This window comes from Agelaius phoeniceus, chromosome 20, assembly GCF_051311805.1.
Source record: "Agelaius phoeniceus isolate bAgePho1 chromosome 20, bAgePho1.hap1, whole genome shotgun sequence".
NCBI classification, from domain to species: Eukaryota; Metazoa; Chordata; class Aves; order Passeriformes; family Icteridae; genus Agelaius; species Agelaius phoeniceus.
In genome coordinates, this window is record NC_135284.1 from 3391696 (window position 1) to 3416921 (window position 25226).

A 25226-nucleotide genomic window follows, 5' to 3' on the forward strand; every position below is an offset into this window, starting at 1 on the left:
TGTGAAGAGGTATTTTTCTTTTTTTTCCCTTTGTACAAAAACTGGCACAGAAAGGACCCAAGCAGAGCAGTCCTGAGGCAATGTCCTTCCTTGGCAGCCTTGGTGCAAAATCAACAATCCAAGATTCTGAGACTGCAGGAACTTTTCTTCTCTCACCCTCACTTCTCCTCCTGAGGAAGCCGATGGGTTCTGGGCTGTGACGAGGTCTGAGGGTGCACCAATGTCCTTCCCTCCAATTCCTGTGCCCAGAGCAGTGCCCAGGGCTCCTGGGGATCCCCTCCATCCCTGCAGGCTGGGCTGGAACCTCCGGGCACGGCGTCTGTCGGGGCCAGGCTGGGCAGCAGGACCCACGCTCACCATCCCTGTAAATATTTTTTGCATTTTCCTTCCCACTGCAGGCTTCCCTCATGCTCTCTTCTGTCTTAAGAAAGTCTTTTGGATCATTTTGCCCACAGCTGCAAAATCCAATGCAATTCTTATTATCATTCAAACACAGAACTGAGTTCCCCTGAGTCTCACCTAAAATAGCACCTTTAAAACAGGCACCACATGAATAATTCTGATGAAAAGCCATGACACTGGAGATACATGTTAATTGAAATTTAAAAGCACACAGAACAAATGTTTCTCCTTAAATATACACACAAAATAGAAAACCAAAAATATAAATAATAAAATTCATAATACTATGAATTATATTATTAGAAAACTAATAATATAATTCATAGTACTTGGTCATCACAGGCAATTAAATAAAAGCTACAGAAATGCATTACAGAGTCCTCTGAATAAAAAATAAAGTCTGGAATTGCATTGCATTGAAATTTTGTTCATCTGGGGAAGAAATTGATTTCTATTTTTCTGAAGTGGTTAAATGCAAAAATTAATTCAGAAGAACTTCCAGTGTGGTAACTCTTTATGTAGGAAGATGCAACAGCATGGAAGAGCCAAGGAGGAAAAGTAATGTTGTGACTGGAGCAAAAATCCTCCATGAGGAATTCTATTTCTGCCCTGTTATTTCATGGGGAGGCACAGACACACAATAATAAATAAACAGCAATAAACTCCAGTTACACCCTGGGGACTGCACAGAGGAAAACAGATCAGGCAAAGCCACTGGGATCTGATTTTCATGGGACCAAGCCCCCAGTAACACTGACAGTCAATGCAAAAGCTGCAAATGTACCCAGAACCTTGTGATTTCAAAATGACATACTTCATTTAGTCATCTGCAGAACTGAAATGCTTTGCTCCACAACAAGAACTTTTTTGTTTCAGTGTACAAAATGAGTTTCTCATGAGTTAGGGATTCCAAAAAGCAGCAGATTGGGATCTCGATGACCTTAATTTTCCACAAAAAGAAGAAATATCTCACATTTGACCTTTTTTATCCAGTTAAACATCTCGAGCCAAGTTTGAGGAGCATCAGGCAAACTTGGACAGCAACAGTTTGAGAGGCTCAGAACTGACCCAGTGAAATAATCCCATTTATTTCAGCTCAGCTGCTCTGAATAAATGGGTGCAAGCCATCAGACTGTGTGACTGAAAGTTTGTGTTCCAGCTGGCTACAGCTGTCCCAAAGAGCCACAAAGCTTTCAGCATCCACTGCTGATGCTTTTAACCTTCAGAAGAGCCACACGTCAAGCCCAGCACAACTAAACAGAGGTTTCAGGCAAATCATCCATTTCTTCAAACGTATTCAGGGTGTTTTTGCTATTAGTTCTTGAATTATCTTGAATTTTGCTTGGATCTGCAAAAAAATGCATTGTAAACAAAACAGGATATGGTAGAAACTGTATAGGCAAGATCAGAGTTTTGCACCTATTTTTTTTGTTAAAAAAGTGTATTTATTTCAACAGCAAGCTCTCAGTTTGCTACCATATCTTCTACAGAAATTTTTCACCCCAGAGGGAGAAGAATTTCTCCATTTCTCCAGGACACTCCTGCCCTGGCAGCAGATGGATGTCTTGGATTTCCTGGCCAACATTTATGTCATCCAATATAAATGTTACAAAACTTGTTTGTCACCAACCCTCTCTCCAAGTCTTTAAAAGTAATTTAACACCACTGCCATATTAACCATTAGTTTCTCTACCAATAATATGTGGTTTAATATAAGAGTTTTTATTTTTAAAAGGTATAAAACTGTATCAAAAAGAATTTCTAAGAAAATATTCTGCAAATAGGGTGTCATAAAATTCCACAGTACCTGTTGGCCCCGGATCTTCATTAATAAATGAAACATGGGTTTTCCACTCGGTCCATTTCACTTCATTAATCCTGTTTACATTTACATAAATTGTGTTATCAGCATGAATTATCCCCCAGCTACATCCCTGACCTTCCCCCTGGATTCCTGCCTGGGATTGTCACACTTGACCACCTGCTTTGCTGGCACTACAGTCTTTATCACTATATGAAGGTGAGCATAAATACCAAGACTCCTTCATAATTTCACACATTGTTAGTACAGCCTTGAAATATTTAAGTATTTTTCATTAAACAGCACAGTTCTTTAATATGGTAATCATCAATTACCAATCAACTTAACTGTGATTGCTTTTAAGCTGACATTCAAAGGAGATTATGATAAAGTGACATTTACTGCAAACAGATTTGATGCTTCTACAGTCAAAACATATGAAGATGAAAATCTTTTCTTACCAAAAGATTGCCTACATAAAAATTTATACATTTTCCCTATTTAAACAACTGGTTACAACTGAAAAAAAAATTATATTTTTGTGCATAATTTGTAGAGATAATAGAAATAGTTTAAAGAGGGTTTTGAGGAGAAATAACCTTGAAGCAGCATAAAAAGAACAGAATTGATAGCATATGATTCCAGCTTTGCTTTACCTTAAACACATCCTGGTGTCATTTTCAGCCACTTTACACCGTTCACCCAGCTGGAATTTTTTCCTCAGGCATTTTGGTAAGAATTTTTCAAATTCCAAAATAGTCCTGGCTCTCTATTGGCAGTAAATAGTAAAATGAGAATGGTTAGCTGTGGTCTGATTTCACAGCATGCAGTTTGTAACAGGTCAAGCCTCCACCCAGAGCCAACATCAAAATCAGTGATAATTTGTGCAAACAGGGATTCAGATTCCTGGAGAAACAGTGAAACACATCATGCTGTGATATATCCAGGGGAATGAAAGTCCTGACAGTGCATGGGTTGGAAATCCAAGCCATGATATCAGGATTGTTAATTCCAAAGTTCCTACAATTCTCTAATACTGGAACTATTTATTTCTATTATTCACACACAAAACCAAATGAGGATTATCTTTTAACACTTCACCTGCTGTGTCAGCATGAGAGTTTTAGCCCAGGCACCTCCCAAACAAACCTGGAGTTTCCAAATGTGCTCACTCTCCTTAGAAATATCCTCCACAGTTTCTCCCATTAACGCAATCAGCATGTTCAAGAGAAGAACAAAAGTGAGCACAACGAAAGTGATGAGGAGCAGGAGGAACAGGACGGGGTACTTGGAGTTCTGCTGGATCTCCAGGTCACCCAGCCCCAGGGTGAGCTTGAACAGATCCATCAGGACAGGCCCCAGGCTGCTGTTGGAGTGGCACTCCCCACCCTCCTGGCACGTCTCAATCAGGGCAGCCAGAGCTGAGAAGGAAGCACAGGGAAGTTTCAGTCACAATCATTATTCAGGAAATCAGGAATTTCATCCCAAAGAATTCTAACTGCTGAAGAGAGCCAGAGCTGCCCAGCCACACGGAGCAGCCAGGTGACAGCTCCAGGAGGCAGGAGGGGCCCACATCCAAATGAGATTCCAGGGATTTGAGACCAAGGCAAACACCTAAACTTAACATCCAGAAGATTCTGTTCACACCTAAACTTAACATCCAGAAGAAACCCCAACATCAGCTGTCATGCAAACAGGGTTCTTATTCATAATAATGCTAAAATTTTCACCCACACAGAGCATCAGTGCTTTTCTCCAGTAATATTTACCTACACCAAATCCCAGCAGAAACACGATGTACACAACTAAAAACTTGATCACATCTTGCAGGATGACCTGAAAATGGAATGAAACAGTTGACAGAAATTAAAATTGAGAAGTAGCTTTGTGCTTTTGAATTCTGCAGGGATACAGGTGAGGCACACACTGAAGCATCAGACTGCTCTGCTTGAGCAAACAAACCCAAAGGTCTGATTTTTTTATCTCAAGCCTGCTGTGCTCTCTGAGAGTGACTAATTCTGTACAATACAGACATTGCAGATTATGATGGAATTAAATTGTAGAACTACATGAGCTGGAAAAAACACAAGCTACTCATATATTTAATGTAATAAAAATGTCAATATTAAGGTACAAACAAGTTCCTACTGTTGAAGAAGAACAAATATTGTGTTCTGCTGAAATAACGCATAAAATCTGGAAATAAGGCATTTCAAAATGAACTATAAAATACATATAACTGCTAAATATACTTGATTTGGCTTGCAGAACAATGGAGTATCATCAGGCAGGTAAAAGAAAAGAAAAACTTGCCTTTTGAATCATCACACTGTAAATGCCCATGGACTGGAAACCTCTGGTGAAATAGAGCATATTGGCCCAGCCAAGGGCCATTGCCAAAACAAGACACACCAGGTGTTCTTTGTAGGAAAACAAGTACAAAAAGACAGAGAAGATCACAAGCAAAGCTTGTATAAAACTGTTAAAAAACAAACATATACGTAAAAGAGAAATTACTAGCACAAAACCAACAACAGAATGGCAAAATACGAAAACAAGATTTTGCTCTTTAGGCTTAATTTGTAATTTCATGCAGCTTTTTATTCTCCTCATGAAAATGGTATTATACATTAATGATAAAATAGGTCAGTGCAAGCAGTATAAGTGTATTAACATATAAGGATTATATTTATTAAACTTAATTTAGGTAAACTATTCTCCCCAAACAGCTGCTCAATTCAGATAATGCTGACAGAATTATAAAAACCCTTACAATATCTCAGAAGCCATTTAATTGTAGCTTTAGCTTAATGAATTGATAGAATCATTAGAGATTTTCCACAAACAGGGAAGACACTGGCAGGAGGGAAAAATCCACTCCATGCACTTCAACCCTGGTATTGTCACTGACAGTGCTGCCAAGAGTTTGTGTTACAGAAAAACTGCAGGCAAACTTACATCCATCCCTCTAAAACTGATAATTTCAAGGGGGGAAAGTGAATATCTGCTACAGGAGCACATTCTCTGTGACCATGAGATAGAGAATTTGATATATAGTAGAAAAAAAAAAAATATATATATATATGTATGTCAGACTTACAATGCAAAGTGGAACCAGGCATCAGAGAGAATGGACTGCAGGTCTGAGGGCCTGAGCAGGAAGATGGCCACACTCTGTGCAGGCAGAACCAGAAAATGTGAAGAGAAAACAGACCTCAACATCTATTTTTCAAAATAATTTAACTGCTATTCTTAACTAATCTGTCTACTGATAAGACATAGTAACTTCTAGATTTAATGTTTATAGGGCTCTGTAAATTCTGTAATTTATATTACAGATATTTTTAATATCTGTAAATTCAAAGGTTAAAATTCTGTCATCTCTGGCACAATTTAAGTTACTGTTTTTAATTACTTACATGGCAAAGTAATACCATGGGAATTTTTTTCATTACAACTTGCAATTCTTTTTTCCTTAAAGTAAATCATTTGACAATACTGATATTATACAAATATCAGATCTCTGCATTGACAATTTGAAAAGCAAACATCCTTATATTTGTTTCACAGTTGTAATCAAATACATAACCAGGGTTGTTCTGAATAAATGATTGTGCCAAAGATTTGCAAATTATACATATCAAAGACACTCCATGTGTATTGTCAACATCAGCAGCAGCATATTCATAAATTTAGGGAAGTTCTTTACAAATTAGCTGTATATTTGTTGCTAAAAAAAAAAATCTTACCTCTTTTATGGCTAAAAATATTGCTCCTAACATAACCATCACCTGTCCTGACAGCTGCAGCCACCCCACTCCTCGGGTCAGAGCCAGGGGATAGGGAGGAGCCTGCAGAGCAAATCCAGAAGGAAAATCTCAGCTCCATCCCTGAAGGGTGAAAGGAAAAGCAGCAGAAACCCTCCCACCTGTAACTCTCTGGGTTCTCAATCTCTTCCCTTCCAGGGAAAATTTTCTTGATGTATTTACACAATCAACCCCTGAAGAGAGATGTTTGAAATATCAGAAGTTTCTTTCTTGAAGGAAACCCAAAATGCCCTCTTCTCACCTTCAGAAATTTCACAGTCTTTGTATCATTTATTTGTATTTTAGGTCACTTCCACAAAATGCAGATCTGATGCTCCCACACTGATGTGGGAGAACATGGTCTCTCTATACCCAGGTATTCCAATATCTGGCCTTGTTTTAGCATTTTAAACACAATTCAGGAAATACTATTGCCTTTGAAGTCAGTAAAATTTGGTGAGGTTCAGCTGCTGTACTCACTTCATTTTCATTAGGCCTGTGGTAGGAAACCAGTGTTAATGTCACATTGTACAGGAAATAAAAACAGCAGGACATGAAGAACATGTGCCTTGCAAACTTCTTCCATTTCATCCTCAGCAGTGAGTTCAGAGGCTCCAAAGTCAGCATTTCATGACGATTCTGAGGAGGGAAATAGAAGAAATAAAAAAATTAAATATTTCAACTCACTGCCTGCAAGGAAACTGAATTTTAGGTGTGAATTTTGTGTATTTCATTCCATGCTATCCTTGCTGCTCTAGAAACACCTCTGTGCTCAGGGATGTGCCCGACCTCTCTGGGGTGGAAAAGACTCTCCCAAAATAACTAACCTGTGTTGCAGGAGCTGAATGCATATTTGCTTACAGCTGACATTATGCAGCAACATAAATTTTATCTTGTTCCTGATACAAAAACTGAGAACCAAAAATTGCTGTTCACAAGTAATTCAGTTATGTGCAAGGCTGACAATTCTAATATGGGGATACTGCTAGAAAAAAATTATATTTTTAATATAATTATAAGAGTTTATTATTATATTAGTTATTATAGTATAGTATTCTTACCTATTTAATAATTTAATATTTTATTATAATAATGGTTTTCTTATATTTTAATAATATAAATTTATATTTGATATAAAAATAGGCAACTTACCCCAATATTTGTATTATAGACAATGATTTCCAGCACTGAGTTGTCAACAGTGGTGTCCAGCTCTGTCAGGTCATACAGAGAAGACTGAACAGGACCATAAGCCCAGTCTGTGAATTTTCTTGACAGGCTCCTGTTTGGCTTCTCTCTGATCTCTCTGCTCAGGATGTACTTCAGAATCTAAAACAGGAACAGATGATTTGTCAGCACTGTGTGTTCAGGGAAAGGAGAAACACACAAATACACTTGCTCAAACTCCCACCTTTTATCTGTAACAATTTGTACAGTTGCTCAATTTAATGTATTTGCAATTTTGTTATTCAGTGAGGGATGCTGGAGGTGAAAAACCTCTAAGAAAAAAGTTCAGTGTTTTTAATGCCTTCAGATTTTCTGTCAGAGATATTTTTCTAAAGGATGAAAGCACAGTTTTCCACGTGTTCATTTATGCCTTCCTTGAACTTAATTACTTTCTAAATCATGCCATTGACAATTCTTTACGCTGCAGTTGATTCATGCAGTCTTCTGCAATTGTTTGGTGGTAAATGCAGAATTTCTCTATAACAGAAGGCTGGTTCTAAACAGCTTGTGTGGTTTGTACAGAGGGAGGGAGTCACAGAGAAACCTGGAAGCACTAAAACAACACTGCAATGGAAATATTTGTGTTTTGAACAAAATTAGCTCACTAATACTGATACAAAGCAGCATAACCAGCCTGGAAAGAGATGTGTCAGAGCAGAAGTTTCTCTTAGATGCTGCTGAAATCACACCCACCTCTAATTTCCCAGTTTTTGCAGCTAATTGCAGCGGTGTCAAACCCTCCTTATTCTTGGTTGTTTCCAGATTTCTGTCTTTGCTTTTCAGCAGGATCATGTCATACATTCTGATCACAAAATCATTCTGTGTTTTGGAGTCCTCTGCCACGGTCACTAAGGCATGGAGGATGTTGTTTCCTCTGGAATCCTGAGAGGAAATATTGGTCCTGGCATTGTCCATTAACAGCTCAATTATGTCTGGCTGGTTGGTACATGCTGCCAAAGCCAGTGCAGTCTCACCTGCAGAATCACAAAATGCAACAATGGTCATGTTCTATTTCATCAGAATAGAAAATATTGTGTTAACCATCTTAATATCTTGATTATATTGATTGTACTGGATTAAGCTCTTGTTTTATGGAAGTTTTCGGTATTTCTTCTTAACTTTTCCAGAAATATCTGAATTCCACTTACCAAAATAAAAGCCTTCATGCTTGTGTTTGGGATTAAAGAAAATACCCTGGGCATGAGCATTGACATCAGCTCCTTTCTCTATGAGGCTCTGGGTGATTTCATACTGTCTCCTCTCAATGGCAATGTTTAGAGCTGTCTGGCCTGAAAAAGCAGACACAGGAGTCTCTCAAGCACACTCTGAAACATTAATGATGTTTCACAAAAGATGGCATCAATGATACTGAATAAAAGTTGGTTCAAGGGATTTAAACCATTATTATTTTATAGAGGTTATGTTTAACCATATACCTGAAACTGCTATCAGATGGCAATACCTTTATATGCCTCTTCTGTGTATGCTGCATTGATAAATCTCTCCAAAATGCCATTTTCCTCTGCAAAGGACAGGAGCATGTTCACTATCTCATTTGTGTTCTGGTTGATGTTCAGCAGAGCTTTCATCAGACAAGTTTTGCCAGTGTCTGAAGCCGTGAACTTCTTCATCAGGTAATCTACAAGAGTGAATTTTGAGATTAAATCCTTGTTATTTATTAAACTTCTCTTCATTAGGGGTGAAACCTGATGGATATGAATGAACACAAACAATTTGCCAAACCATGACTCCATCCTGTTCACTTGGTTCTTGAGCACCAAGGCAACCTTGGTGTTCCTGTTGGACATCCTGGTGCCATAACTCCCAAATTCCCAGGGAAATAAAGACCATTCCCAGGGAAATAAAGACCATTCCCAGGGAAATAAAGACCATTCCCAGGGAAATAAAGACCATTCCCAGGTTTAGGCTGCACCTGAGCTGCCAGAAGAGCTGGCAGCCCTTCCCTGATGCCTTGTCAAGGCTGCCCTAGAGCAGAGGCTGCATGGAGTTAAAGAATAAAGCAGGAATTTATTAAAAGGATCCCCTCTATGGATCCACCTTGGGCAGCACATGAGCTCAGCCAGGGCTTCACCCCAGATGAACCAAAATGGTCACAAAATGAACCCAAGATGAACCAAAATGGGCACAAAATGCTTGACCGCTCACAGGGTCTCTCACTTTGATCAGTTCTGCTCCATTTGCATCTTGGAATTAATTGTCCAATTACAGCTTTAGGTTATGAAGTCCCCTTCTTGTTTTTCTCTCTTCAGCCCACGTTGTTTATGCTCCTGGGCCTGAGGTTTGGATCATTTGTCCTTGGTCCCCAGCCAGAGCAGGGATTGTTTTGTCTCCCTACTCTGAGCAGAGAGATCACCATCCCCTAACCCAAAGCTCAGAACTGCACACTAAAGCAGTAGAGAGTCTAAAAAACACCAAATCTCCCAGCTGAGGCATCAGAGAGGTGCCTGCAGGGCTCACCTGGCACGGGCAGGGAGGTGCAGGCGCCCGAGCGCTCCCTGAGCTCGGCCAGCAGCCGCTGCAGCTCCTCCACGTTGCCCTCAGACACTGCCCGGAACAGGTTCCTCTTCAGCTTCTTCCTGGCACTCCTCAGCTCAGGCCCTTGGCACGTGGTAGCACTGAATTGTAAGAAATCATCATGAAATTTCTGCTGTGATTTATGCTGGTTTATTTTATTTTTTTAAGAAGAGTAAAACCAAATACAGTTGTTGGCCCCAGACGAACTTGCCCCACTGCCATGTAAGGTTAAGATCTCTCTTCTGCTCTCACAGGAGAAGAGAGAGCTCAACCTCACATCTTACACCACTTTCTGATCATCCTTTATTCATGAAACAGCTGCTGCAATTTATCCTGGTTTATTTGATTTTTAAGAAGAGTTAAACCAAATACAACTGTTGGCCCCAGACTGGATGAACTTGCCCCGCTGCCATGGATAGCTCAGAACATTTCTCCCATTGCTCATTTGCAGTAAGTGGGCTGTTGAGAGGCTGCTTTATTATAAACAGCTCATTTTTCAAGTATTTTGTTGGGTTTTTTCAGTTTATCCATTCTTCTAGAATAAAGGTTAAGGAACACTTCTTTGCTCTGCCACAACTGACTGCAGTGCTGAGGTTACCTGGAGCTGCCCTCACAGCAGAAGAGAGTTCTTAACCTCATCTTACACCACTTTCTGGTCATCCTTTATTCTGGAAAAAGAATGATTTCATATTTCCCCCCAAGCAGAAATACTCCATGCCTGGTTGTGGTGTGTGGGTCCTGTGTTGCCATCTAAAAAACACCCATTTTATATAAAGAATCCTCACACTAAACATGAAAATTGAGATTTTAGAGTTGTTTATTTCAGCATTTAATAATTAAAGGATCAGAAAGGCATGTACACATATGATCTTTTTTCCTAAAACATGCCAGGAAAAATAGATAATATCTACCCTAACACAGATTGAATCAATTGAAAATGTATTGAGAAATATTTGTGTCTCCACTCACCCACAGCTGTCCACGTTAGGGCTGTATTCAGTGGCATCATCCTGAAGAGACTGGGGGGAATCCATGTCTTCCCCATTTGCAGATGCACTGCAGAGAAAGAAAAGCAAATGTGCCAAGGTATTAGCAGGTATTTTGGCAAATTGCACAAAGAACCAGTCAATGGTAGGTTAGAGTATCTGCACTAGAGCTTAAATTAGTCCAATTTGACATTGGCCTTTTAATTATATCATTTTATCTCCCACATGGATTTTAAAGTGAGTGATAAAATTGAAGAGACTCACAGGATTTTATTATATTTTAAAAAAAGACCACATTAGGAAAGCAATCTGCTTTGTGTTTTATTATTTCACTACAGATCCTGAAACCGTGGGAACTTTTTTCTTTTTTTTTCTTTTTAATGATCACTGCTTTTTATGCATCACCCTGAATGCTTGAAGCTTGCATTCTCCTTTTTCACATGCTTAATTTGTCATCTGGCACAAAACAAGTGCTAAATCAGTAGCAGTGAGGGGGTTGCAAGCCCACAATGAAAGATTTACCTAAAGATTTACTACACAGAACACTGGAGGCAATTCAGGAGTGTTTTGTGGCTGACTTGAATGAAAGAAATTGAGGACTGGGCCCTAAATAGATGTGTAGGTGATATATTTAAAGGATTTTCAATGGCATTGATGTTTTGTAATTGCTGTACATAATTCCACACAGTCCTAAAAGCAGATCTGACTTAGAAAAATTAAGATAAATGAGTTTCTTACTTGTATTTTTGTTTTCTCTAAGGTTCAGGTTGGATTAACTACCTCAGGTTAATAATTTAGGGAACCTGAGCCATTAATTACTGGCAAAACAGATGCATGGACAGCACTGCTCTGCAGGTATTCCCTTGTCTTTGAAATAAATCTGGGAGCTCTGAGTCCATTCTCATTCCATCTGTCTCCTCTGCAGAAAGCTGAGTAATGTGGTGACAAAGCACATGTGCAGGTCACTTCCTGAATGACAGGGGGAAATTTGGACACCTCTCCTCTGAAACCAAAATCCAAAATCAGCCTGTCAGCCAATTCCTAAAAGCTGACCAGGCTTCCTCAGCCACAAAAAAACCTTTGGCCATTCTGGGCCTGTGCCTGATTTGTGACATATTTCACTTATACATAATTATTGATTGTTAGCACCCCACACATTTTTTTTAAATTAAATGTATTCATCCCAGTCATAATTTTTCTCTATTCATTCAGCATAAATGACTGTTTTAAATATTTCAGATTCAGCATTTCCACGTTTGATTGTTAATGAGCAATAGAGGGAAGACGTCAGCAGCCAGCTGGGAACAGCTAAATTAGGCTGTGGTCTTCACACAGCAGAAAACACCCAATGAGAGCATGGAGTTTGTTCTAATAAGAGGCTAAGATTAAAAAAAAATACTGATTTTAAATTTATTCAGCTCTGAGGCCTGATTTATTTCATAGAAACGACAGCAGGATATAAAACCAAAGATAAATCTCCAGTGAAGTTCTGTCTTTGAAGTGACCAAAAGCTGTAAAAAGTCATGTGAGATCCTGGCAGTGAAGCCCAAGGAGAATTAAAGGGAAGGTGCTGGAAGAAAATAGATTTACTTACAGCAGGACCATTGCTTGTGCATCTGGAACTTACCAGGGGCGAATATTGGAATCCATGGGTTTGGAAAACACAGGGGGAGAGGTGTTATTGGGACTGGCATTGCTTTCAAAACCATCAATCTCCAGGAAAAAGTGGGAACTGTTGAAGACAGTGCATTTAAAGAAATATCAGTGATAAAAGGCAAGCCCAACCTTAAACCAAGAAAAGAACTACCAAGGGCAAGTTTGATAATTTATCTCTGCTGGCATCAAAGCTGAGCTGGAGCTGAGGCTTATCTGCTTTCCCTGAGGGATCCCAGCCTGTGCCCAGCTCTTCCAGGCTGGCAGATGGGCAAAATTCCCAAGGTATTTTTGGAACACATGGCATCAGATCCTGACATGTGTGAGCAGCAATATCTAAACCAGCCTTGCACCCAGTTCCTGTCACTGCCCAGCCACACAAAAATGATTTTTTAAAATCTCAGTCCTTGCTCTTGCAGCCAGGAGCCATCAGGATGGATAATTTCAAACAGTGATAGCGATAAAATCAGAAAGTTTGAATGGTCACACGTTGAGCAACATCAGGCATTTCCACCAGCCAGGGCTGAGTGTGTCCCCTTCCCTGGATCACATTTAATTGCTTTCCCTATAAATAATTATATAAACATTGATAGTGAAAAGAAATAAAATTTGGAACAACACAGACAAAGTGATATGAAAATAAAGATTTCACCTTTTAAAAGTCTGCAGAGTTGAGAGCCAAAAATCAATGGCTTGGTTTTAGTGGATCTCAGTAAAACATTGCTACAGCTCCCACAGACTGAGGAGTTTCAGGGGTGGAAGCAGCAACTCCCACTGGGGCTGTTGTTCACAAACTGCCTTACATCTCTAAAATGTTGCAGTAGTCACCTGGGAAACCTTTCCAATTCACCTTATATTTATGGCTTTGTCCATAGGGCATTTCTTATCTAACTGCACTGCCAACAAGATGTTTTGGGGAAGGATAAAGTAGTTGCATTGATGGTAAAATGCAAAAAAAAAAAAAAAAAAAAAAAGTATTATTTAAAATGGTATTATTAGGACACCAGTGAATAACCTGCTGGTATTTGCTAAAACCAGCAGTATCTATCAGTTCCAAATAACAGTATCTATCTAGTTCACCTCCCTTTCCAATGGCTCGATGACCCAGGTGTTAATTCTGGCACCCAACAGCTGTGCAGCAGCTGGGAAGGGAACCCTGCTCGTGGGGCTGACAGACCTCACCTGTCCTGGCTTGGGGCTTCCCTGGGCATGTCATGGGAGGGATGACACCCCAAAGCCACCGTGCAAAGCAGGGTGCCATCAAATAGCCCGGTGCTGACGTGGCCGGGTGCTCTGCCCACAGCCATCAGCAGCTCAGGCAGCCTCCTCCCCACCCTCCCCTCGCATTTCCTGTGCTTAATTCCAGCCCCAGAACACCCCAGTTCCAGGGGATTCCAGCAGGGAATGCCACTGTCTGGCAGAAAGTGAATATTGAGAGTGAAAATGCCACCCCTGGGAGTGCAGCAGCTCTGCTGGGGCAGGGGAGGGAGAGTTTTGAAGGAACAGCATGGAGCAGCATTGGAACATTTAATTAATAGGATATGTTAAAGGCCTCATTAAAACCCACGTGATGTGGGTGCTGTGTGTTGCAGGAATGCTGCCAGCCACACCCTGATCTCTGGCTTGAGAGGTGGGAGAAACCCCAGGGTTCCTGCTCCTGAGGCCACAAGGAGTGTGAGATTGGGGCTCAGTAATTGAGGGCTTGGCTTTGGCAATGTTCCTATAAACTCCACAATCTGCCAGGGAATTGCCCCTTTTTGAAGTGCTGGGTGTATCATGAGCTGTTCAGACACTTTGTCTCCCCACCATATGCCACCAAAGAGCTTCTCTTCTTGAATTTAATGACAGAAAGAGAAATTGGACCACCCAGGCAGTGAATCTCAGATAACTAATGGCACCATTCCTGTGAAAAGTGATTCCTCTGATTATTGAGAATTATAAATGTCAGAACAGCCACAATTGGCCAGGCCTTCAGAGTTTCAGAAATTGCCATAATAACCAGTAATTATTCAGAATGAAAAGTTTATGAATAAAAATTCATCCTCACTCTACAGTAACTTAGTTGACTCCATAGTATCAGGCAGGAATCACAGCTCATATTTCCCCATTCATATTAAATACAAACCCTCAATCCTTTTATTAATTCTCTAATATCAATTATGAATGAAAGTGAATATTTTATAAAACAGCAAAAAAGTCTCATTAACCAGACTAATGAAAAAGAGAGTGAATTTAGGTTTCCTGTTTGTGATAGGATTTTTCAAACCTCCTGCTCTCCCTGCCCTCTGTCTCTCCATAGCCTCACATGGAAATGTGACAGATTAAGTTTGAAATGCTCCCTTTTTTCAGGCCAGGATCTCTTACATAAAACCTGGTGTGTTCTTCCATGTGATCTTTTTAAAAGATCACTTTATACCAAACATTAACCATCATTAGATCAGATTCTTGGGAGGTTACATAGAACAAAGGTGTTGGTGGTGTTTCAGTGCAAAGATCCCCCAAAGGAGATGAAGTAGGGAGTTTCAGTGGTTCAGACTGAGCTGAGTCCTACCTTTTCTTGGTGGGAGTGCCTTCAGTCACCTTTTTCTCTTGCTGGTTTGCAGGGGGATTTCCAGGTGGGTTTGTTTTCTTGCCCATTAGTGGAAGAATTTCGTTGTTATCTTTAATCATGTTTCTGCAGTAGAGAAACATCAGTTACTTGACTTCTGTTCCTTTGAAGGAAGTGTGGTGACCAAATTACCTGTTTACAGTTTCTTCACATGTAAACACACAAATATTGATTCGTTTTTCTCCCAAGTTTCTCATTTTTCAGCTGTTAAGGACACACCTCCACCATTTCATGTGTCAAATCTGGAGGGTTCCACACATGACTCATTAAATTTCAGTCTATGACAAGTGCCATTAAAAGTGGTACAGGAGAACCATAAATTCAAGGCTGTGCCTAAATTAAACTAAGAGGAGCCTGTCAGTCCCAGTGACAGTGTGTGTTATTTAGAGAAAAAGAGAGATGACTTTTATAAGTAGCCTTAAAATTGGGCATCTTTTCAGTTATCTGAGCAGTCTGCTCTTCACCAAGATAATTTCAGAAAAGTGGCAAATCCCAGGAAGATCTGTGCAACAGCAAACAGATAAAGGAAGGTTCCAGATGTGAAAAGAACAAAGAAAAATCCCTGAAAGTTTTCATTGCATTGGAACAGCAGAAGCAGCAGACTGAAAATAATGCCCAAGGTGAGCTTAGCTAAATTATCACATGGATAACATCCAGGATTTGTGTCCTGGTGATTTCCCAACATTTCTTCAGGAAAAAGAAAAAATCCCCTTGATTGTGCTGGAGGGAATGACCACCAGCACATGACACAAAAGGATCCTGATGCAGTTACCTGCCTAGGAACACCCACAGCATGAATTCTGTAAGGAATAATGAATAACTATCTCCCTGTTTCTCAATCCAGTACTCAAGGGCATCATTTTAAATGGCCCAGGATAATTTGAAAGCAAGAAGGTGAATTCAGGATACATTAAAATTCACTGAAGGTACACCCAGGAAGATTGATGAGGTCAGAGATCCATTCCCAAGGAAATCAAGGGAGTGGCCTCCATACCCAAGGACAAATGGTAAAAATAATTTGCCTGCAAAGTTTGAACAAAATCAACCACACATTTTCCCCCCTCCTACTCCACTTTCCTTGATGTGACAAATGTACACACACAAATTTTCTGCTCCTGTCACAGTGCTGTCAGTGTGCCTTAGCACCAGGATCCCTTCATTCTGGGAGTATCAAGACACAGAAAGCAGATTGTTCAGAGTGTTTGAAAAGACATGACACCTGGTGTGAGAGAGGAGCCAAGAATATCAAATACACTGCTATTGCAGTGAAAGTCTATTAATGCATAAACAACAAATGTTTAATTATGGCAATTTTCAATCCCAAGTACAGAGAGCTGAGAATTTACAGGGTCCAAACACTCCTAAGTGCAGCTGTAATCTCTTGGCACTCTGTGGAATAGGAACTTGAAATATTGGAAAGGACTCCTTACCTTCCAAAGACTGGCTGAAGAAACAGGCATGAAAATAAATTTTTATTGTGTTTTCTACCATTGGCAGGTGTGTTCACACTAGGAAACATTCCTAGTTTGGATGAGTTCCCTAAGAATTCATGTCACAGCTTTCATCGAAATAATTTATAAAGGGACAAATATTTTTACTTGCATACAAAGTACACCACAGCTTCTGGTAAATGCAGAGAAGAGCTGAGTTTGGAGATGACAAAGGGGAGATGGGAAGAGGGGGTTTGTCTGTGCCACTGGAAATGCCACTCACGTAGTCCCCAGGACATGTTGTGTCACTGGACACACTGATAAACATTTAGTCTAAACACAGCTAAAACAAATGTCTGTTGTCCTGCTTAGTTCATAAATAATTCTGCTATTCACTTCTCACCAAGTACTTCAAGAATACAAAGCAGAGTGTGGGGAAAGACACCTCCCATCCCAAGGAAGAGGCAAATGGGAGTCTTGACATAAATCAAATAAAAGGGGACCATGGTGGGGATGGACAATAAATAGCCTTACAAAAGAAGTGACTTTAAAGGAGGAGAATAGGTGGGAACAGATTTTAAAAGTCCAAAAACCAACAAAAGGAGCTGCCAAGCTGAGAAGGGCTCAGCTGGGTGGGGTGTGAAGTCAGAGGGGTGAGAGAGCAGAATGAAGAGCTGGAGGAATAAAGATTAAATTCCTAAATTCCTCCTGTTTGTGAGTGATGCTGGAGCTGCTCAGAGATGGCAACACCTCCCTGCAAGGGCAGCAGCTCCAAGCCCCATTTGCAGTTGGTTTTCAGCACAGAGATTTTAGCAGTGACTCGAGAACAGGCTGCACCTCTGAGGAGAGGTGGGAAATAACCACACATAGCCCTGGAGTGGTGTTGGATGGTGGAGGACTGCTGAAGCACCAGTGAGGTAAGGAAGCAGTTTGGGAAGGAAAAAGAGGACAGATTTCCTTAAGTACAGAGGGACTACACTTTCAAAAGCACAGAGATGTGACTGTATCCCAGCCAAAAAGTCTATTTAAAACGAGATTTTAATCAGCCTGCCAAGTAAATAACTGCAGGCACCAGAGCAGAAGTACCTTGCTACAGTGCTGAGGCAGCGTCTGCCTCATTTTTAATCACAATTAATTGTGTGCTGAGATGAAAACTAAGCTGGGCTTTCAACAGCAGCTTCCAGGGCACTGTCATTTTCTGGAAACTCTGACAGAAAGAGAAAAATAGTGCAGCAGTCTGAAAAGTGCCAGATCTAAGCAGTGTAGCTTATGTAACCTGATACAGAGTGTTGTCTTTGGTTGTAACTATTTTCTACTCCCATTATCTCCTTAATTGTCACTTCCAGGCCACCAGAGAAGTGGCTTATTTGAAGTGGCCAGCGAGACAAAACCCCTGCATTGATTTAGAGTATCAAGAATTACTTTGAAAGGGATCTGAGGAGTTGGTGTCTGACCTCCAGTGTGCTGGGGGTAAGAAAAGGGAATTTATTTGTGATGGTGAATGGCATTCTGCCATTGCTACACATTATCACAGACTCACCTTCTGCTTATCTGAGAACAAGAAAAATCACACAAATCTGTATCTTTATAGCTCAGTAACAGTTCATAGGACGTGGCTAAAGAGAGAATCCTACAAATCAGAAGAAAGACTCAGCTGTGATGTGGCACAAAGGTCTCCCCTTCCCTGGGGGCAGAGGAGGGGAAGTGCCTTCCAAGAGCTCTTTCATTCACAGGCTGCTCAGAACAGACCATGGCACTACAAACTAATTCTTACTGGCCCATAAAAAATAAACCCCCTCCCCGAGGGGAAAGCTGATAAAGCTTCATTCTGACTTTTCTGCATTATTTATGATCAGTCATATCAGCAGAAAGCTGCACTTGGTAGGAAGAGTTTCATCTTCCTGTAAGGTTTGAAAACTTTTGAGGGTCATTCATAGACTTCAGGTGCTACCAAGAAAGCTCTTCTTGGTGAGAAATTTTCACTTTCCTATGAAAGTGAAAATTTTTCCTAACAGAATTTTTTCTAAATCTCTGAAAAGCAACATTTTTCGCTGAGGAAAAATGATTTGAGATTATTTACCTGCCTATTTCTGAAATGAAAAAAAAAGGGGGCGGGGGGGGATTCTGAGTTGAAATAACTTATTCTATACCTTATATTTGACTTTCAGTGGTCACTACAGTAGCTGAAACTTTTGCTGGAGGATGATGAGTGTATTAAAGTTCTGATATTACATTTTGGATCCCCTTGGCACAGGACTTAGGAAGTGCAACAGTGTTCCAGGCTGACAAACACAAATTAAATCAGGCCTGTCCTTCTTCACTCCTGAATGCCCAAGGAAACAGCCCAGCTCAGGAGAGCCATTTACAGACTAAAAGAACAGAAAGAAGCACAACAGGAACACATTCTCAGTGTGAAGGATGGGTTCTGTCTCTGGAAGATTTCACCCCCAAACACCCTGGAGCACTCACCCTGCTCACAGCACCTCCATGCTGGCGTGGACGGATCCGGGCGGCGAAAACCAAAGCAGGGCCCCACTGACAACATCCAAAACTCATCTGCCAAAGGAGCAGAACCACACTCAAGCTCCAGACTATCCCAAAAACACAAAAGCACCCTGCTCCAGGCATCTGGTGTGCTCAGCTGGGGAGCAGAGCCGGGACAGCGCCGAGGAGCCGCGGCCGCGCCGAGTTTGCTCCATCTGAAATTAGGGAACAGGGAGAAACTGGCCAGGCAACAACTCCTGACTTCAGAGCTGCTAAAGTGGGATGACACACAGGCAGTAATTACACACTGGGGTGTTGCTAAAGCTGGGTTGCTCACAGGTGACTTCATGGCAGCAGTGGAGTATCTCAGGTGATTGCTGCTCTGCAGTTTACACGGGTTTTGCTAAGGAAAATGGTTGTGCAGCTGCATTTGGGTTGTAAATGACAGCTTTATGTCATGCTCAGTTTATTACATGGCATGGACCTACTCAGGAGGCAGAAAGCAAAAACAAGGAAATGATTCTAAGTGCTCCAGCAAGCAAAAATTTTTGCTGTTACTTCAAAGTTTTACATACATTAGAAAATCTTGTAATTGCACAGTGCTGTCAGGGAAAACGTGATGGGTGGGTTTAAATTCTTCCCTCCCTGTAAAAGTTTTTAATGAATTTGTCCCCACAGGGACTGTGGGAACAACAGGTGGGTTTCACATCCCTGTCACAGGATGGCTTTTCTCAGCTTTTCTACTTTGGAGCTGTTGAGCAATGGTGAATGCAGAATTCTTGTCTGGGACATACCAGAAGAGTGACCATGAGTTCCTCTGCTCTTTTTATAGAATCTTTGCATTGTCACCAGTAATAGGATGTGAAAAACTCCCATGTCTTGGCAGTCAGACCTGCAAGGTGTATTTACAGCTGCTGGTCTTGAGTTAATTATTAGATAGGAGTTTAAGAATAACTATGTAGGCAGCAAAACAGGAATCTTTTTTCAGCTGTAGACAAGGGCAAAAAGAAGTCAAGTTTGGGTGGTGTTTTTTGGTGGGAGGTAGGTCAAAATTTGGAAGTAAAACAAAAATACCTTTGGATACTATAACATAGATATTTTAATCCAAAGACTATGGCATTAATCTACACACTTAAGGTAAGCTCCTCCTGTTCATAAATTATCTTTAAAACCAGGTCTGCTGGGTGTTAGCTTTGCCTCAGACCTTGTGTGAAATGCCAGGAGCACTGCACAGCTCCTGCTCATGAATCAGCTCCCAGGAGCTGCGTGGGGAGAGGGGCTGTGCCTGGGCTGGTTGGCTTTGGCACCAGGGATCCCTTTGCTTGGAGGGGCTGAGCACACATCCAGCTCTGCCTGACAGATTCCTGCTCTGCTCCAAACCCTGTGCCAGGAGATGTTGTTCACATCTTGCCAAGTGCCTGAGCTCAGCTGTGACAACCCAGAGGCAGCTGCTTTGATGGTCTTTTAGTGTAAGAACCTGGAATAAGGACTGGATCCTGCCATTCCCTCCTGCCTGGAACTGCACCAGCTTGGTTCTCAACACAAACTGCAAGGAACTGTTTAATTGAAATCATTCTGAGGGTGGAAATAGGCAAAGCCACCTGAAATCTGGGTGAAGGTGCATTTGAGGACTCTTGCTTTACCTCTGATCAACCACAGTAAGAGAAATCCTTTTGCTGAGGAGGGAAAATGAGTTTGGCAGCAAGCAGGAGTTTGAATTTGGAAAGCAGCTATATCTGAGAGCCCCCAGATCTGTGGGGTTTAGCAGAACACAGCACCTAGCAGCAAGGTCTATTTATAATGTTGTGGCAGTTATCCAGAGAGGAAAAACCAGGACAAGCTGCAGCAAGAGAGGCAGAGCCCTGCTCCCAACCCGCCCAGGAAAGGTGCAGGGACTGCAGGAGCTGTGAGCAGCTCACAGCAGCTCCACTCCATCCTGCCTGTGAGCAGCTGCTCCTTGCACTGGCAGGGCAGCCTTGAACCCCAGTGTGACCTTTCCTCTCAGATTTGGGGGGCAGGAGCCCTGCCTGGCTCTGGCTGATCTCCCTGCAAACAGAATTTTGGGGTGCTGTGAGCCTGAGCTGGGCTGCTTGTGAGGACAGACTTGAGGGGCAGGAAATGAGAGGCAGAGCTACAGCCGGTCACATCTGTGCAAACATTTTCTTCCAGTTTTAATCATTAACCTGCTCAGCCTTTTTGTTCCCTGCTCCACCCTGATGTTTCTGACAAGGGCAGCATTTTTCAGGAGCCGTGGAGGGTTTTGCAAGAGGCTCTGTCATGACCATTTTATAGAGTTTTACAGTAGTCACCAGCTGCTCCAGCTACTGAAGAGATGCCAGAAGGGTCAAGAACATTAATAACATGCATCTCCTATTTAAAAATTACTTGAAAATTTCAGCTTTGGGCAGTCTGTGCAGCACAAATAAGCAGCAGAAGCCCTATGTGGCATTATTTTGTTTTCCTAGCAAGTGTTAGACTCAGTAGAAACCAAAATGAACAAGATGAAGGAAAGCCCAGATGGGAGGGAATGAGCATTTGGAGATCTTCCATCTGACATCAGCAAGTCAGAGCAGCATTTGCTCTTCTGCTGATACAGGACACCATCCCAGGCAAACTCATTAGAAGTTATTCAGATTTTATATTTAATTCTATGATTTTCAGTACCCCAACAGAGTCACTTAGGGGAAAAGCCACTCTCTAAGTGCATGTTAGACCTTGGGTAGCATCAAGAATAATTGTAAATTATTTTTTTACAATTATTCCATTCCTCAAGTGCCTTAGAAATAAGCCAAAATATGAGAATTAAAATGCTGAGCATACCAGTAGCAGCCCAGTTGCCCTGAGCATAGTGTTTAATTGATTCACAGGAGTCTCCCATGATTTTTCACTGTGCTCTCCTCACCCCTCCCCTCAGAGTTAAACTTGTCCTGGGATCACCTCTGTGTGCTGCTACACAAAGAGCTTTTCACACCTCTCCAGACAACCGAGTAGCACTTGCAAATATTTATACATGATGCTCATAAATTGCAAGATAAGAGGCTGCTTTATGCAGCTGAGCAACAGGAAAATGAATTAGCCTGCAAGTGTGTGACTGTCACCTACCAGGAGACAGCCCTGTGGGAAGTCATTCCAGGAAAATCCACTCCAGGGATATCACTTACCAGTTGGTGCAGTCTGGCTGCAGGGACAAGTCAGCCTCTTTAGCAATGCTGGGATGCATTTTTGCACTGGAGATTTGATTCCCAAAGATCCCTGCCAGAAAAGAACAGTCCCATGCATGAGGGGATGGAGAAGGGATGCTGGAGCCTCCATCACAAATATATTCCCTGCAACTGTGGCACTGTGTAGTTTATTCTTTCTGCTTGGGCAAAAAAAAATTGTTATCCTAATTATTTTCTATTTTTCTTCCACACTACAGAGCAAGAGCAAGAGCAAGGAGCCTGTATCTCAGCCTCCAGCCAAAAACCCCAAAGCCAGCTCCCTTCCCCCCTTATTATACCCTCTCCCCACCTGACAGAGTGCTCACTCCCACCTGTTGCAGCTGATTCCCACATCTGTGGCCAATTCCCTACGCAGGCATGGGCTCAGTAATGATTAAGTTGAAATAAGTGCAGTAAAACCCCACTTTATGTTTAGTGGCATCAATATTTGACTTCAGGCCACAGTTCTCCCTTCTCTTGGCAAAGTGTCAGGCCTACCTAAGCATGAGATCATGATAAGCAATGGCAAGAATGGATTTGTTACTTTTTCCTAGTGTGTTTTCCTGCATTTGTGCTGTTCTCAGTGTCCCCTGCCACTCCTGAGGCAAAGCCCAAACCTACAGAGTCCTTTTCAGCCCTCACTGGACAGATGTGCAGGTCCAGATGTGCAGGGTGGTGGCTGCTCCTCTTGTCCCTGTCCTGTGAGCATATCCTGCTGCTGGTGCTGTGGGTTACAGGCTGGGAATGCAGAAGGGAGGCTCACCAGGCCACAAAACCTTTGGAGAAAAAAATAAAATCAGTTTTAGGAGCAGGAGAGAGGCAATTTTCCTGCAGTTGGCTCTTGGCTGAGGGAGCCAGGCCTCCTGTGTGACACATCCCAGCTCAGAGAGGTCTCCCAAGGCACAGACCTCTCTTGGCTGCTGAGTCTCACTCTCCCAACTAGGTCAGGGTGTTCTGCAGCTGTTTCAGGCTGAGTTTGGGACTCTTCAGTTGTGGTGCAGAGTTTCTGGTAACGCTGAGCAGCGCTGGGGAATGAGGCAACATGAAAATGCCTCAAGGAATGCACAGTGAGGAAAGCAGGGCCCCACCTAAATGCTGCATTTTTCTTGGCTCAGGTTTGTGCTGCCACTGCTTGACTCAAGTAGTTTTTGGAGGGTGAGCACCAAAACTGGGGAGGAACTTTCATGTTCTAAGAAATTCAGGTTGAACTAATGGTTCAGTCATTTGATTTTTTTAAAACCTCAAACCTCCCTTCTTAGAATGGGGATATTTTTATCTGTCTCATCCATCTAAATCTAGGGAATGGTTCATTTCCATTCCCTCTCCAAAGATCTGTTTAGACATGTAAAACACAGGAGGGGAGCAAAAATTCACCCATTATCAGGCCTTAAACTGAGAGCTGAATTTTGTATCAGCTGCAGCTCAGGAGCTGTGACAAACTGAAGTCCCTGCAGGCCCCTTCCACTTTTTGTCAAGTTCTTTCTGATGAATAAATAAATGAAGAATTGAAGGTGAACATCTTCCAGATGAAATAAACCCTCAGATGCTTTGGGTCCCCAAAACAAGAGCACCAAAACCTGCAGGTCCCTCGTTGCTGCAGTCAGGAGGGCACTGGATAAATCTGGTGTTTGAAACTCCCAGTGATCCCAAAGGGAATTCTTTGGGCAGACATGTATCATATGTGCCCCAGCATCTTTCCAGGATACATTTTCCCTGCCTCAGTTTCAGCCCATTATTCTAATTAAAACCTCTTTCATTATGCAAATCATCTCCTCTCTCAGTTTTCAGTTATCCTGTGCATATTTCAAAACCAGCTGTTTCTCTCTGTTCCTGCATTCATCCTCTAGAGAAAACTTCACCCATTTCCAGCCCTAAACTCCTGTCACGAGGGATGTTGTGTTCCTTGTGTGTTCTTCTTTGCCCCTAAAGCCCTCCAGGCTTTCCCCCTCTGACAGGAGCTCCCTTTTCCCTGGTGGGTCATTATCCACATTCTTCTCTGGAAAAAGAGGAACTGCCTGGCTTAAACCTCCTCTGTCAGCTTGGACAGAAGTGGCCTGGACTTGGTGACATGGCTGGAAACTGCCCTTTCTGGCCCAGTGACTCAGACACTTCCTCCAGTTCCTGGAACTGGGAGCTGCTCCTGCTGCCTGACACGGCAATTCCACCTTCCATACCAACATCCAGGTGACTAAAATGTTGATTTTAGAGGCTGATTACAGCAATGAGTGAGGAACACAGCTCTGGGTGATGATGGAGCCTGAAAAACCTCGATGATGCTGTGAGTGTTGGCGTCTCCTGCCCTGCCCACAGGAACAGGGAATATTTCAGATGGAGATGGAGCCACAGCATCACCAGCACGGCAGGAGGAGAGCAGTCCAGTGAGCTCAGCTGGTTGATTCTTCCTCCTTCCTAGAGAAATAAGTGCTCCCCACCACGTGTTTTGAAGATTAACATGTGCTGTGGGAGAAACTGGATCCCTATTTCCTCCGTGGAAGCTATTCCAGGGTGAGAAGGAATCCCAGCCTGCATGGTGTGGCTGATGGGAAGCACTTCAGAGCCCTAGAACCACATCAAGGAGAGCCAGGGTGCCTGTGCTGACTCTGGCAACATCAATGGAATCCTCTTCCTCCCCAGGCCTGGTAAATCCATGCCTGTGCCCAGTGGAGCAGACAGGGAGACTTGTAAGGAGCATTTTTCACTGCAGGAGGGTTCTCTCTCAGCCTGCAAGCTGCTCTCAAATACCCAAAACACTGCCTGACCCCCAGCTTGCCTGGGATTTTTAATGGAAGTTTTTTATAATTTGGAAGATTTACCACAACATTTTGAACAAAAACAATAGGAATAAAATTCCTGTTGGTGGAATTCTGAAAGCTTGAAGCCTCAGAAGCTGAGAGCACTGGCTTTATCCCTTAAAGCTGGGCTTGGCAGGATCCCCTGTGTTTTGTAGCACAGCAGCACCTGCTGAGCACACACCTTGTGGGGGTTTGAGTGTTGAGTATTTGAGTGTTGAGTATTTGAGTATTGAGTATTTGAGTATTGAGGCCTCCAGCAAAGATCCTTGACTGACTCTGATATCCAGACCACAGAATAGTGA

At 42.1% G+C, this 25226-nt stretch overlaps 1 protein-coding gene across 1 annotated transcript; it reads right to left on the reverse strand.

Annotated features, from left to right (window-relative positions):
* Positions 1 to 1645: 1645 nt before the first annotated feature.
* TRPV3 (transient receptor potential cation channel subfamily V member 3) lies at positions 1646 to 19005 on the reverse strand. Its single transcript, XM_054646827.2, has 18 exons — positions 18918 to 19005; positions 14962 to 15084; positions 12385 to 12489; positions 10741 to 10827; positions 9715 to 9872; positions 8699 to 8875; positions 8385 to 8525; positions 7930 to 8210; positions 7162 to 7338; positions 6490 to 6648; positions 5953 to 6054; positions 5304 to 5377; positions 4517 to 4682; positions 3973 to 4039; positions 3353 to 3624; positions 2860 to 2972; positions 2210 to 2280; positions 1646 to 1750 (listed from the first exon to the last, which is right to left on the reverse strand). The coding sequence occupies exons 2-18, from the start codon at positions 15078 to 15080 to the stop codon at positions 1656 to 1658; spliced, it is 2364 nt and encodes a 787-aa protein (XP_054502802.2). The 5' UTR covers positions 15081 to 15084; positions 18918 to 19005; the 3' UTR covers positions 1646 to 1655.
* Positions 19006 to 25226: the final 6221 nt, after the last annotated feature.

Excerpts from the sequence above, each read along its gene's own strand:
- TRPV3 (XM_054646827.2), bottom strand. The coding sequence starts at position 15,080 with ATGATTAAAGATAACAACGAAATTCTTCCACTAATGGGCAAGAAAACA. Across the intron at positions 7,339-7,929 it reads CAAAAACTGGGAAATTAGAG|ATTCTGAAGTACATCCTGAG; the intron begins GTGGGTGTGATT and ends TTCCTGTTTTAG. Across the intron at positions 4,040-4,516 it reads ACAGTGTGATGATTCAAAAG|GTCATCCTGCAAGATGTGAT; the intron begins GCAAGTTTTTCT and ends TTCCATTTTCAG.